The sequence below is a fragment of the Puma concolor genome, chromosome A1 (genome assembly GCF_028749965.1).
Source record: "Puma concolor isolate L17-30 chromosome A1, mPumCon1.1.hap2, whole genome shotgun sequence".
In the NCBI taxonomy this organism is placed as follows: domain Eukaryota; kingdom Metazoa; phylum Chordata; class Mammalia; order Carnivora; family Felidae; genus Puma; species Puma concolor.
In genome coordinates, this window is record NC_141667.1 from 240648203 (window position 1) to 240660321 (window position 12119).

The window sequence follows — 12119 nt, forward strand, 5'->3', positions numbered from 1 at the left end:
TTGTTTTTTGTTTGTTTGTTTTTGCCTTCTTGCATTAACTGGAAAGGCCAGGATAATGTTAAATGCATGTGGTGACAGTGAACACCCTTCCCTTGTTCCTGAGCGTAGAAAGCATTCAGTGTTTCACTACTAAGAAAGTATGAGGCGTATGTTTTTTTTCAGTGCCCATTTTCAGATTGAGGTTCCCTATCATAGCTAGTTTGCTCGGAGTTTTTAACATGAATGGATGTTGAATTTTGTCAGATTCTTTTGTAGTATCCATGCAAATGATCATGTGGCTTTTGTCTTTTATACTGTTAAACCAGGAGTCAGCAAACTTTCTGTAAAGGACCAGATAATAAATATTTTAGGCTTATCATTAAAAACAACTGTAGGCAAGGGGCACCTGGGTGGCTCAGTAGGTTAAGCATCTGACCTCGGCTCTGGTTGTGATCTCGTGGTTTGTGAGTTCAAACTTTAAAAGGACAACAACTGTAAGCAGTATGTAAACAGAAGGGTGTGGCTGTTTTCCAATACATTTGTTGGCAAAAACAAGGCACAGGCTTGATTTGGCCTGCAGGCCATAGTTTCCTGTAGCTAAGATTGTTTGACCAACCTTGAGTCAGGCTTCTGAACCTTCTAGGCCCATCTGTGTACTTTGTAAAATCTAGTTTTAGCAAGAACCTTGCTAAATCAGCTTACCCAGAAACCCACCACCACCACTTACCACCAATGCCCCCAACCCCCTTTGATATCTGATCACCCTCAAAATCTGATGGGGAGTTGAGCCCAGTTATATACTGACACGTGTTCATGTTAGATTTAATCTGGCTTCATTAAGCAAGTTGGGAAGGATCCCTTTCTCTGTCTTCTGGGTGATAAAATTATCAACATTTCTTTATATGTTTGACAGAACTCATCGGTGACTCTTCTCAGCCTGGAGCCTTCTACGTAGGAAGGTTTTAGTAACAAACTTAGCCTATCTCTGAATGTAAGCCTGGGGCGCCTGGGTGGCGCAGTCGGTTAAGCCTCCGACTTCAGCCAGGTCACGATCTTGCGGTCCGTGAGTTCGAGCCCCGCGTCGGGCTCTGGGCTGATGGCTCAGAGCCTGGAGCCTGTTTCCGATTCTGTGTCTCCCTCTCTCTCTGCCCCTCGCCCGTTCATGCTCTGTCTCTCTCTGTCCCAAAAATAAATAAACGTTGAAAAAAAAAAAAAAATTGAATGTAAGCCTATATGTTCCTTAAACGAATAGTTTAATTTTACTTGTTTTTGAACTTTATAAATCTATCATAGTGTATATACCTTGTGTTTTGCTCCTTCTCTTCCTAGAGGGGAAACTGCTTGTTCATAGAACGCTGATTTATATTTCTAGCTTAATTTGTGTGACGAGATATTTTATTAGTTAACTTTTACAGGTAAGTCTTTGAGGAAGAAAGGAAAGGGAAGCAACAGACTATTAGCACGTGAAAATACACTGTCAGTAGTTGGTATATACAGGGTTTTTTTGGTCTTGGTTTTGGTATTTTCGTTGTTTTTAGGAATGGCTGGCTCTTTGATTTTGAAAAGGAGACAAAAAGCATCAAGCAGTTATTTCTCATTTGAAATGGCTGCTCAGCATCTTTTAAACTCTCTTCTTCCTAAGCATCGGGATTCGCCAGGTTCAAATGGCGTTTTACCAGCTGCCCTCGGTAGGTGGCGCAGGCGGAAGGCCAAGACTGTCCGTCAGCTACACCCCCAGAGGTCTTGGAGGAGGAAGGGAGCAACGTGACGAATTTTCTTGAGCAGTCTCTGCTGAAAAGTGTAGACTTTGATGTAAAATGTGACACAAAGCAAATGGAGTGTTGTTGTTACGCTCTTAGATAACTTTTGACTTAAAAATGTGTTTGGCAGCCCCTGGGTGGCTCCGTCAGTTAAGCGTCAGACTCTTGATCGCAGGTCATGATCTCACAGTTAATGAGTTTGAGCCCCACGTTGGGTTCTGTGCTAACAGCACAGAGCCTGCTTGGCATTCTCTCTGTCTCCCTCTCTTTTGCCTTTCCCCTGCTCTCTCTCTCTCTCTCAATAAATAAACTCAGAAAAATGTATTGACCTGTGTAGTAAGCAATATGACCTCAGTCAAAGGGAAGTTTGGCCTTTGTCGTGGCTCTTGGGATGTAACCTTTAAACACTTAAACTTTCCCAAGTGATAGGAAGGTCTTTGTTATTCATGGAGGTCCCTCAGGTCACATCCAGCCATCCTGGTTGGGGGACTGGAGGCTGACTTCAGCCGGGTGGGCAATAGTTTGGGTGGGCAATAGTTCGGTCACTCAGGCCAGCATGACAAAGCCTTAATCAAAGCCTGCAGAGCTTCCTTGCCTGGCAGGACTCTGTGCGTATTGTCCCACATCCCTGCTGGGAGGCTGATGCTTCCTGAGGGCCACGGGAGCTTCCTGTTTGGAACTCTCCTGGACCCTGCCCTACGCACCTCTTCCTTTAGCTGGCTCTAATTTGTATCCTTCCCTGTAATAAATGCAACCGTGAGTATAATTGCTTTCAGTGAGTGCTGAGTCTTTTTTGCAAATTAGTGGATGTGAGGGTGGTTTGGGGAACCCTCTGAACTTGGAGAGGTCAGGAGTCCTTGGGCAGAATTTGCTGTCCAGACCAAGCTTGTGGCTTAACCTAGCAGTCTGGCTAACTCCAGTGGTACCACAAGAAGTGACTGGCCTGGCCATCCGTTCCTGCAAGCCATCTTCCTTTTCTCCCTCCTGTGTTTTACTTTTTCCCTTTCTCTTTGTCATTCCTTTAAATTTCGATACTAATTTCAGTTACCCTGTCAATAACACCCCTGAGCCTTAGATCACCGAAAGAGTGACACTCGTGGGTGGAAAGATCTCTGATTCAGAGAGTCCACAGTGAATGTCTGCACATGGCCATTGCAGTGCCTGAAAAAAACCAAATATGTCTTTAGATATTTATGGTAAAAAAAATTCATTCTGCAAGGAGTCTTAAAAATGGGAGAATCTCATTTGTAAAAATGATACATGTAAAGGAAAAGCCTGTATTTGTTAAGCTGTGGTTTAGTAGGAGACCTCTGTGGATGTGTGATCTCGGAAATTTAAAATATGAGTTTCCCTTATAAAACCCACTCCCAGGGGCACTTGGATGGCTCAGTTGGTTGGGCATCCGAGTCTTGATTTCAGGTCAGGTCATGATCTCACAGTTCTTAGATGTGGGTCTGAGCCCCACGTCAGGCTCCACGCTGAATGTGGGAGCCTGCTTGGGATTTCTCTCTCCGTCTCTCTCTGGCCCTCCTCTGCTTGCTCTCTCTCTAAAATTAAAAAAAAAAAAAAAATTTTTTTTTAATTAATGAAAAACAAACAAAAACCTCACTTCCAGTTTGGATCCTTGCTGTGAGATAAAAAATTTCTAAATTGCTATTTTTGTAAGTTTATTTATTTATTTTGAGAGAGAGAGAGAGAATGTCCTGTGCAAATGGGGGAGAGGCAGACAGAGGGAGAGACGGAGAACCCCAAGCAAGCTCCGCACTGTCAGCTCACAGAGGCTCACAGAGGCTCACAGAGCCTGACGATGCAAGGCTCCAGGCCCACAAACCGTAAGCCTGACGATGCAGGGCTCCGGGCCCACAAACCGTAAGATCATGACCTGAGCCAAAATCAAGAGTCAGAGGCTTTAATGACTAAACCACCCAGGTGTCCCTCTAAATCGCTATTTGATGGGAAGGGAAAAAAAATACCCGCACAACATCTTTGTTCATTTATTTGCAGGTTACAGACGATTCGTGAAATGAGTGACTCTGAGGATGATGATGTCCCCCGGCTATCTTCCCACGCCTTAGCAGCCCTCCAGGAATTTTATTCTGAGCAGAAGCAACAAAGCGACCCAGGCGGGGATGATAAATATAATATTGGAATAATAGAAGAGAACTGGGTAAGTGCATTCCACATGTCTCAGGAAATGTGGGTGAACTGCTTGCCGATTCTGCACCTGTCCATCCGGTCTGGTGTTTGTCTGCGTCCCGCCTCACACCCACGTCTGCCTCACCTGCCCCTCAGGAGCTGATGTCCTGTGTGCGCTGCTAAGACAGAAAGCAGTCCCCAAACATTGAAGACTGTTTAAATTTTTTTTTTTTTTTAATGTTTATTTTTGACAGAGAGAGAGAGACAGAGCATGAACGGGGGAGGGGCAGAGAGAGAGAGGGAGACACAGACTCCGAAGCAGGCTCCAGGCTCTGAGCTGTCAGCACAGAGCCCGACCCGGGGCTCGAACTCCCGGACTGTGAGATCATGACCTGAGCCGAAGTCGGACGCTCAACCGACTGAGCCACCCAGGCGCCCCCATTTAAGACTGTTTAAATGCGGATTTTCCTGGTTCTGACGGTCAGGCTGGTTGGTGGTCAGACAAGGGGACTTTTCAGACAGGGGGACAACATGTCACTTGTGACCAACACAAACTTGTGCTTCCTTCTGTGCACAGACACTTGCGGTTGGTTTTTCTGGTGCCCATTATCCTTGTGGAGGGGGTAAAATATAATACTGCGGTAAATAGGGTAACTAATTTAAACGTGCAATGAAACTCATTTAAATGTGCAATGAAAAAAGATGAAAGGGAGTTCTGAAAAAGGTAATAATAGGTTCTGGTGCATAGTATGTATTTAAATTATATTTTTATGGTATAAATAAAAATGGGAATTAAAAATGGGAATTAATTAAATGAGTGGAGGGAAACTAACCTAAGCTAGAACCTAGAAGTGTAAGCTTTTGAAGGAGACCATTTGAAGGAGATACACGAAGCTTGGGCTTTTTGTCTGTGCCTGCCCCTCAGTAGTGGGTTTGTCTCTGTCCATCACTTCCCACCTAGAAGGAATCTCTCACACTCTTTTTTTTTTTTTTTTTTTTTAACATCCTTTTACATTTTGTGTCGAGTTTGGATCTCTTAAGTTGTATTAAATTCTCCCATTTACCATCTGTTTGAAACTGACTCGATAAAAATGTTTCTTTACATTTACACTAAATTTTCCACCTACACAAAAGCCTCTTTCTAACAATTCCCCTTCTTTACATGCTTTTGCCTTGTAGCTTGATGCTTTCGTAGGTGGTGAGTATCAGAAACCTGAAGGACCACATTATTCTTTCTCCCTCTCCCTCTGCTTAATGTTTTAAGTATTATGTGCTTTTTTTTTTTCGGATTCTAAAAGTAATCCATGGTTGTTGTAGAAAAATGTAAAAACATGAACACAAAAATAAGTTATTCCTAATCCCACTACTTAGAATTAAGTATTTTTATAATTTTGATACTTTCTTTTGTCTTGTTTTGTTTTGTGTATAAAATTGAGGAAATCTCATAGGAAGCAAAAAGAGAAAGAGAGAATGATGCAAGTGCTGGAAAGAAAACATTTTGTACAACTAGAGGATGAATCCAGGAGGCTCAGTATGTAACTAATTGGATGGAATTCTAGAAAACTAGAACAGAAAATAAAGGGGAGAGGAAATCTTCAAAGGGGAACATTAGAAAACTTCCCAGACCTGAAGATTCTCACGAAGATGCATGGTTACAGGACTCTGAAAATTCTGTATGCAGGTGACAAGATCTTAGAACCTTCCAGAGGAAAAGCAGGTCACCTACAAAGTCTCAGGATGAGTCACACCACACTTCCCAGTAGCTTTGTTAGAAACTAGAAAAAAGTGGGGCAGTGTCTTCGGTATTGGGAGTAGAATTTTGTTCAGCCCAGATTTCAGCTTACTCAAATGTGAAGGATAAAATAAAAACATGTTAGATACAGCAAATCTCATGGTATTGGCCTCCGGGACACTGCTTCTCTGAAGCTGCCAGAGTATGTTGGAAGATTTAGAGGTCGGCTCAGAGAAACAAGCAAATGATACATTTATTAAGTCTAGGAAGAATAAAAGGTTCCATCCTAGAAGGAAATGTGTCATTTGGCCCCACAATGAACACTGGCAATGATTTTAACCAGAAACAGGTTACAACCATATGGGGAGCATGAGGGACAGAGAAGAGTGTGCATGACAGAGCAATATCCTCATCTGTCATAATATAATACATTGTATAAAGTGGAAAAATCAAGAGATAGCATTTAGGAGTGCCTCGCTGGCTCAGTTGGGAAAGTGTGCAACTCTCAGTCTTGGGGTCGTGAGTTCATGCCCCACATTGGGCGTAGAGATCACTCAAAAAATAAACTTTTAAAAAGAGCATTTAAAGCATAGTATTTGGAAATATGGAGACAGATGATCAAAGGAAGAGTTGAAAGGTGCTTCTGAGGAGTGGAACTCACTGGTGGGGAGACGTGGGGCAGGGACTGTTGTTTTTCTTTGTAAGCCTAGTAGTGCATTTGACTTTGAAAGCCATGTTTATGCAACACATTGATTAAAAGGAAGATTTTTATTTTTTAGAAGGGTATGAGGAGAGCCAAAACATACAACTGTGCCCTGACAAGGCTGGAGTGAGGGAGAAGGGCAGCTTGGTAGCCAACTGTCGAAAACTCTACCCAGATCAAGTGAAGTAGAACACCACCACCCCCCACCCCCACACCATGTACACATGTGTCCTGGGGCTTTCCTCCAGCTTCCTAAGCAAAGAGGGCCGGGGCTTGGCATTTTCCTGCAGCTGAGAATGTTTAGACGTGAATTCATATTCACATATATCCAAATGAATATGTACATTCTGTCTTCAGAAACATGTATCTGCCTTGGTGTTTTCTAGGTAAACAGTCACACAATGTGCAAATGTTAGCAGTTTTACTTCTTTTTTGACTGTCACTCGCTTATTTCCTCTCTTGCATTAATGCAATGGCTGGATCTTGCAGTAGAATGTTGAATGAGAATATTGAAAGCAGACATTCTTGCCTTCTTTCTTATCTTATGGGGAAAAAATAGATCTTTCATTTTTGTAAGGCTGTTGGTTTTTTCTCGATGCCTTGTATCAGTTTAAAGAAGTTCCTTACTATTCCTGCTTTTCTAAGAGGTTTTTTTTTTTTAATCATGAAGTGGTGTTGAACTTTGTTAAATGTTTTTTTTTTGCACTTGTTGAAATGATCATATGTTTTGGAAATGTTTTTAAAGCTGGATTTAAGAGCCATCAGCGGACACTGGCCGCACACACTTGCCTCCTCCCACCACTGGCTCCTGGCACGGCCATTCCAGAGGGAGGCCTGCTGGAGAAATGGGCCTATTCCATTGCAGGAGAATCCACTTTTCCCTTTAAAATTTAATTTAGAAACGTGAGTGGATGATTAAGGATCACTAAAAAGTTGAAAGAAAATCGGTAACCAGCGTGAAGAGAAGGAGCAAGATGACAGCTTACCCCTAAGGGAAAAGACAAGTAACTCGGGAAGTCCTCATAAGGTAAAGAGAGGAGGCGGTGGAAAAGGACCATGGACTGAGTTTCGCTCCTCTCATCCCTGTGGTGGTATTTCACACGTTCTTCCATCCTCTATTTGTGGTTCTGCTAGCGGGTAGTTGATCCTAGAGGCTTAATCAGACTCAGGTTCAGTTTTTGGGGGCAAGAGTCACACAAAGGCGGGAGTATGTTCTTCCACCAGCAGAAACGTTGACCGTTGTCTCCTTCTGTGGTGTCAGCAGCCGCTGGTGCTCAATGCCTAGATTCCAGTAATTAGGGCCTTCTGTTACTTTAAAATAATTCCAAAGGATAGTTTTAAAAAGAAAAAAACACTTGAAATGTATGCACAGTGGAGTGGTAGACGTACATTAAAAGGACGGAATGTATGGCAGTTGTCAACTGATTTCAAGTCATTGCTCTGTTACAGCAGTTGAGCCAGTTTTGGTACAGCCAGGAGACCGCTCTGCGACTTGCCAAGGAAGCCATTGCAGCCGCGGGAGAATGTGGCAGGTAAGGTCCGGATTTTGTTTCTCTTTTGTCTTATCTGAATTGATACTGAATACGTCCTTCCAAAATGAGCAATGGTTTATAAGAAGTGGGAGCCGTAGCTGTAGTCCATGGTTTGCAGGACATGATAAATTGAGAACTGCTCCAGTGCTGAAAACTCAGTTCCTAAACAGGAATACAGAAATCCGTTCATTGTAAGATGTCCTACCTCTTCTTTATTTTAACGTTTTCTAATCTGTTTCTTACCTTTATACTCCTAAAGTTTGTTTTCCTTTTAAAAAGAAAAAAAATTGTTTTTTTAATGTTTATTTATTTTTGAGAGAGCGAGCGAGAGCATGCGCTCACGCGAGCTGGGGAGGGGCAGGAAGAGAGAGGGAGACAGAGGATCCAAATCAGGCTCCGCGCTGTCAGCGCGCAGAGCCCGATGACATGGGGCTCGGACTCACCAACTGTAAGATCATGACCTGAGCTGCAGTCGGTCACTTACCCAACTGAGCCACCCCGGTACCCCTAAAAGAAAAAAAAATCTTAATGTTTGACTTCTGAAGTTTTAAAAATACAGGTTTTCTTTTTTGTCACTTCAGTTTTTATCAAAATTTTCACATGCTTATAATTAACGTCAAATGGTCCTACCAGGCTTGTTCAGAAACCATATCCATGTTGCTCATTTGCCCCTTGTGCACTCCCCTCCCCTTTCCTGCTCCCTTTCAGGGACGCTTTTGGCATTTACAACCATATTTCTAAATATATGTTTATATTGGCACTTCTTGACCTGTCTGTCGCTTGTAGACGTTATTTCTTTGTCGTAGACTCTAAGCCTAAAGTACTCTCTTGTCCAGCGAGAGAGCGGATGCAGGATTAAAAGCGAGAGATGACTATTGTCCGGGAAAGGACAAGAGCCCTGAATAAGGGTCCTCGCTCCGTTTTTATTAGGATCAGAAGGCTTACAAACATGGTGGTGGACGTGCACAGAGACAATGAATCTGTGAACATTAACTCATGGACGCGAGGGAAAGGGGGTCTTGAAGATATTCGGGTTTAGGGGTTTGGGTTAATACAAAACAAAATCCTGGGGGCCGGCCAGCGGAAGGTTGTTTACAGCAGACATGAGGCCCCACCTCTGTTTATTTCAGCTAGCCTAGGGGCTGAGACAGGTAGAGCAAGTAACCTCAGGGTTAACAAGGCACCTTTCTTTTGTGAATCAGCTCCTCACCTGCAGCCTGCAGCCTAGCAGTCTAGAGCCCTATTTACCTGTTTACCTAACTTGGTCCTTCCTTCCTGTGAAAGCAGCTTTCTGCTGTAGTACTAAATTGGGGGGCACTTTCGCCCTGAATACCTAATCTTGCTTACCTCATATACCTTGGTATTGGGGGCCTTTGCCCCCCTCTCTGTTCTGGGGGCCTTTGCCCCCCCCTCACTTTATTCTGGGGGCCTTAGCCCCTCTTCTCTATCCTTATTCACCTAATCTTGTTTACCCAAACTTGGGTGTGAACATCCTACGGCTTTGTAATTCTCTATGCCTTGTTAACGCATTGGTGCAAGCCCAGGGAAATTTCTAAGCTTACTCCCCACATTTCTTGACTTCTCACTATGGAGCGTGAGGATTTAGCTCTCTCTCATACTCCACAACTGCCACAAGTAGGCATGCTTTTTGTTCACACTCCTAATAGATTTATCCTCATCTTGGTTAGAACAGGGTTTATATTATGCCAGCGTAAATGTTCTTCACAGTTGAACCTTATTCTTTTCCTTTTCTGTATAATTTTTCATTTTTCTGAAGAAAATAATTCTATTTTGTATGTATTTCTGTGTCCGTATCATAAATTAACTTTAAGACGCTCCACGAATCTCCTATCAGTAAATTCAGATGTGTTCCAACTCTGTGAAGGAAGTTACTCCCAAGGCTTTGCAAGCTGCTCTTATCTGGACTCGTTGATGTCTGGCTTTGCTACAGGTCTTACTTACCTTGGTGTTCCCTTCACCATCATGCGTCAGAGCCTTTTGCCTCTCTCTTGTTCTGGTTTCCTGTTTCCTGTACCCTAGTTCTTAGTTTACAGCCTTACTTTGGTTGGTACATCCTTCAGTAGCTTCCACAGAAAAGGTACATGGGAGGGAAGTGGTTAAACCTTTCGTGTCTACAAATACTTTTATTCTATCCTTCCCCTTGGTTGTGATAGTTTTGTTGGGTATCTCTTCCAGGTTTTGAGGGCATTGCTTCATTGCCTCCAGGTTCCCATAGGTGCTGTTGAGAAATCAACGCCATTCTGATTTCTTACAGGAAAACCTGTGTTTTCCCATCCCTGCCCACTACAAGCTTAGGGTTTTCTCTTAATCCCAGGATTCGTTGGGTCTTGCTGTGGTGCTCTCATCTGTACTGCTTGGAGAACCTTTCATTCTTTTAACTCAGGTCCTTCAGTTTGGGGAAAGTTTTCTGTCACAGTCGCAGAGGGGCAGACACCTAGAGACTTGGGGTAGGGAAGAGAATCCCGGGAACGAGCTTCTTAAAGAGACCTTTCAATGAACCCTCCTATTTCTAGCCCCACCTTCACCCCCACTTCTTGAGTGACCTGGTCCTGCAGCTTCCGGAGCCTCGGAGGGCCCTCGGACGTAAACCAGGTTGCTTCTCAGCTTACCTATGACACCTAGTTTGGGATTTGGCTTTTTTGGGTCCACTGTGCCAAATACCAGCTATCCCTTTGCTTTTCTGCTTTTTTTTTTTTTTTTTTTTAAGTTTATTTCTTTATTTTGAGAGGGAGAGGGAGCAGGGGAGGGGCAGAGAGAGAGAATCCACAGACTCGGCAGTGGCAGCCCAGAGCACAGCGCAGGGCTCGAACTCAGGAGCCACGAGATCACGACGGCAGCCGAAGTCTGACGCTTAACCTACCGAGTCACCCAGGAGCCCTGCTTTTCTGCCGCTCTTAAGGGGTTTTTGTTTTGCTGGCTGGTTGGTTTGTGTGGGGTTTTTGGTTTTTGTTTGTTTGTTTTGGTCTCCTCTTGAATTCTCTTTGCTCTTGGCGGTTTATGCTTAAACAACAAAACAAAAGAATTTTACTCATGTTTTATTTAGTAGGTTTTCATGAGGCAGCAAATGTAAATGAATGTGCGATGTCTGCATCTTAAACTGGAAGTCCTAAATTTTTTGGGTTTTTTTGTTTCTGCTGCTCTTTTTCTTTTAACATTGTATATAGATGCTTATTGGGTTCTTCTTAATGACAGTATTTACACATATTTTCTTTTTTTCCATTAATAAAGGGCTTTGGAAGAAATTTATTTTTTTCTGAAAAGCATCTTCAGTATTTTTTCGAGCTCTGTCGTAATATTCAAAATGAATAGTAATAGTAGCATTTATTGAGCCCTTACTGTGCGCCCTCTCCACTGTTTGCGTGCTCTCGGGGGACGTCCCATTTAAGCCTCCATCATACTCCCCATCGTAAAGAGAGACTCCAGGGCTCCGGTCGCATCCCCTGCGGAAGGTGACCTGTTGCTGCATGATAAAGGTCACTGCCTCCCCCAAGGTCATCGCCATCCCGCTCTCAGTCCCTGTTGCACCTCAGACCACTTTCCTTTTGCCCCAAGTACGTGCTTTGGAATTGCGTGCAGGTCTGTGGTGACAGACTCTCGGACTCTGTTTGTCTGAAACTATCTGTAGTTCACCCTCTTTCTCAGAAGATATTTGCCTGGGTCGTGGCCTGTTATCTTTGAGCACAGTGAGGACATCGTCCCACGTCCTCTGCCTATCTCCTCACCAGAGCTCTGGCAGCACCTGGACTGGGGGCCCCGCTGGCCCTTGTGTCCCTGGGCTGGGACACGCGTGTTTCCCATAGAAGCGTGTGTATCATCGCCAGAGTGTATCACACGCTTCAGGGCCCTGGGGCTGAGAAGCCTTTTTAGCCAGGCACGGGGACCCACCCGGTCCGTGGAACATGGTTTCTGTTCAGAGATGCATCTGCTAGTTTTAGAGTAGCTTGTCCGTACTGCGATTGAATTTTAAGGTATCTTTGCAGAAAACTAGAGCTATTGAGGCATCATTTGGGATTTTTCTTCCTAGATTATGAATATTACAAAGTAACATCAGGGGCTCCTGGGCGGCTCAGTTGGTTGAATATCTGACTTCGGCTCAGGTCATGATCTCGCAGTTCATGAGTTTGAGCCCCACATCGGGCTCTGTGCTGTCAGTGTGGAACCTGCTTTGGATCCTCTGTCCCCCTCTCTCTCTGCACTTGCCCTGCTCACTTTCTCTCTCTCTCTCTCTCTCAAAAATAAATACTTAAAAAAAATAA

The 12119-nt window shown here is 43.8% G+C and overlaps 1 protein-coding gene across 4 annotated transcripts in view; it reads left to right on the forward strand.

Moving 5' to 3' along the window:
* EEF1AKMT1 (EEF1A lysine methyltransferase 1) overlaps positions 1–12119 on the forward strand; it is a 37405-nt gene that overhangs the window by 9852 nt on the left and 15434 nt on the right. For all 4 annotated transcript variants that reach the window (XM_086715275.1, XM_086715277.1, XM_086715279.1 and 1 more), the window contains exons 2-3: positions 3744–3906; positions 7760–7842. In XM_086715275.1, the coding sequence (XP_086571401.1) occupies positions 3763–3906; positions 7760–7842 (227 nt within the window). In that variant the 5' untranslated portion in view covers positions 3744–3762. The remainder of the gene's footprint in view (positions 1–3743; positions 3907–7759; positions 7843–12119) is intronic.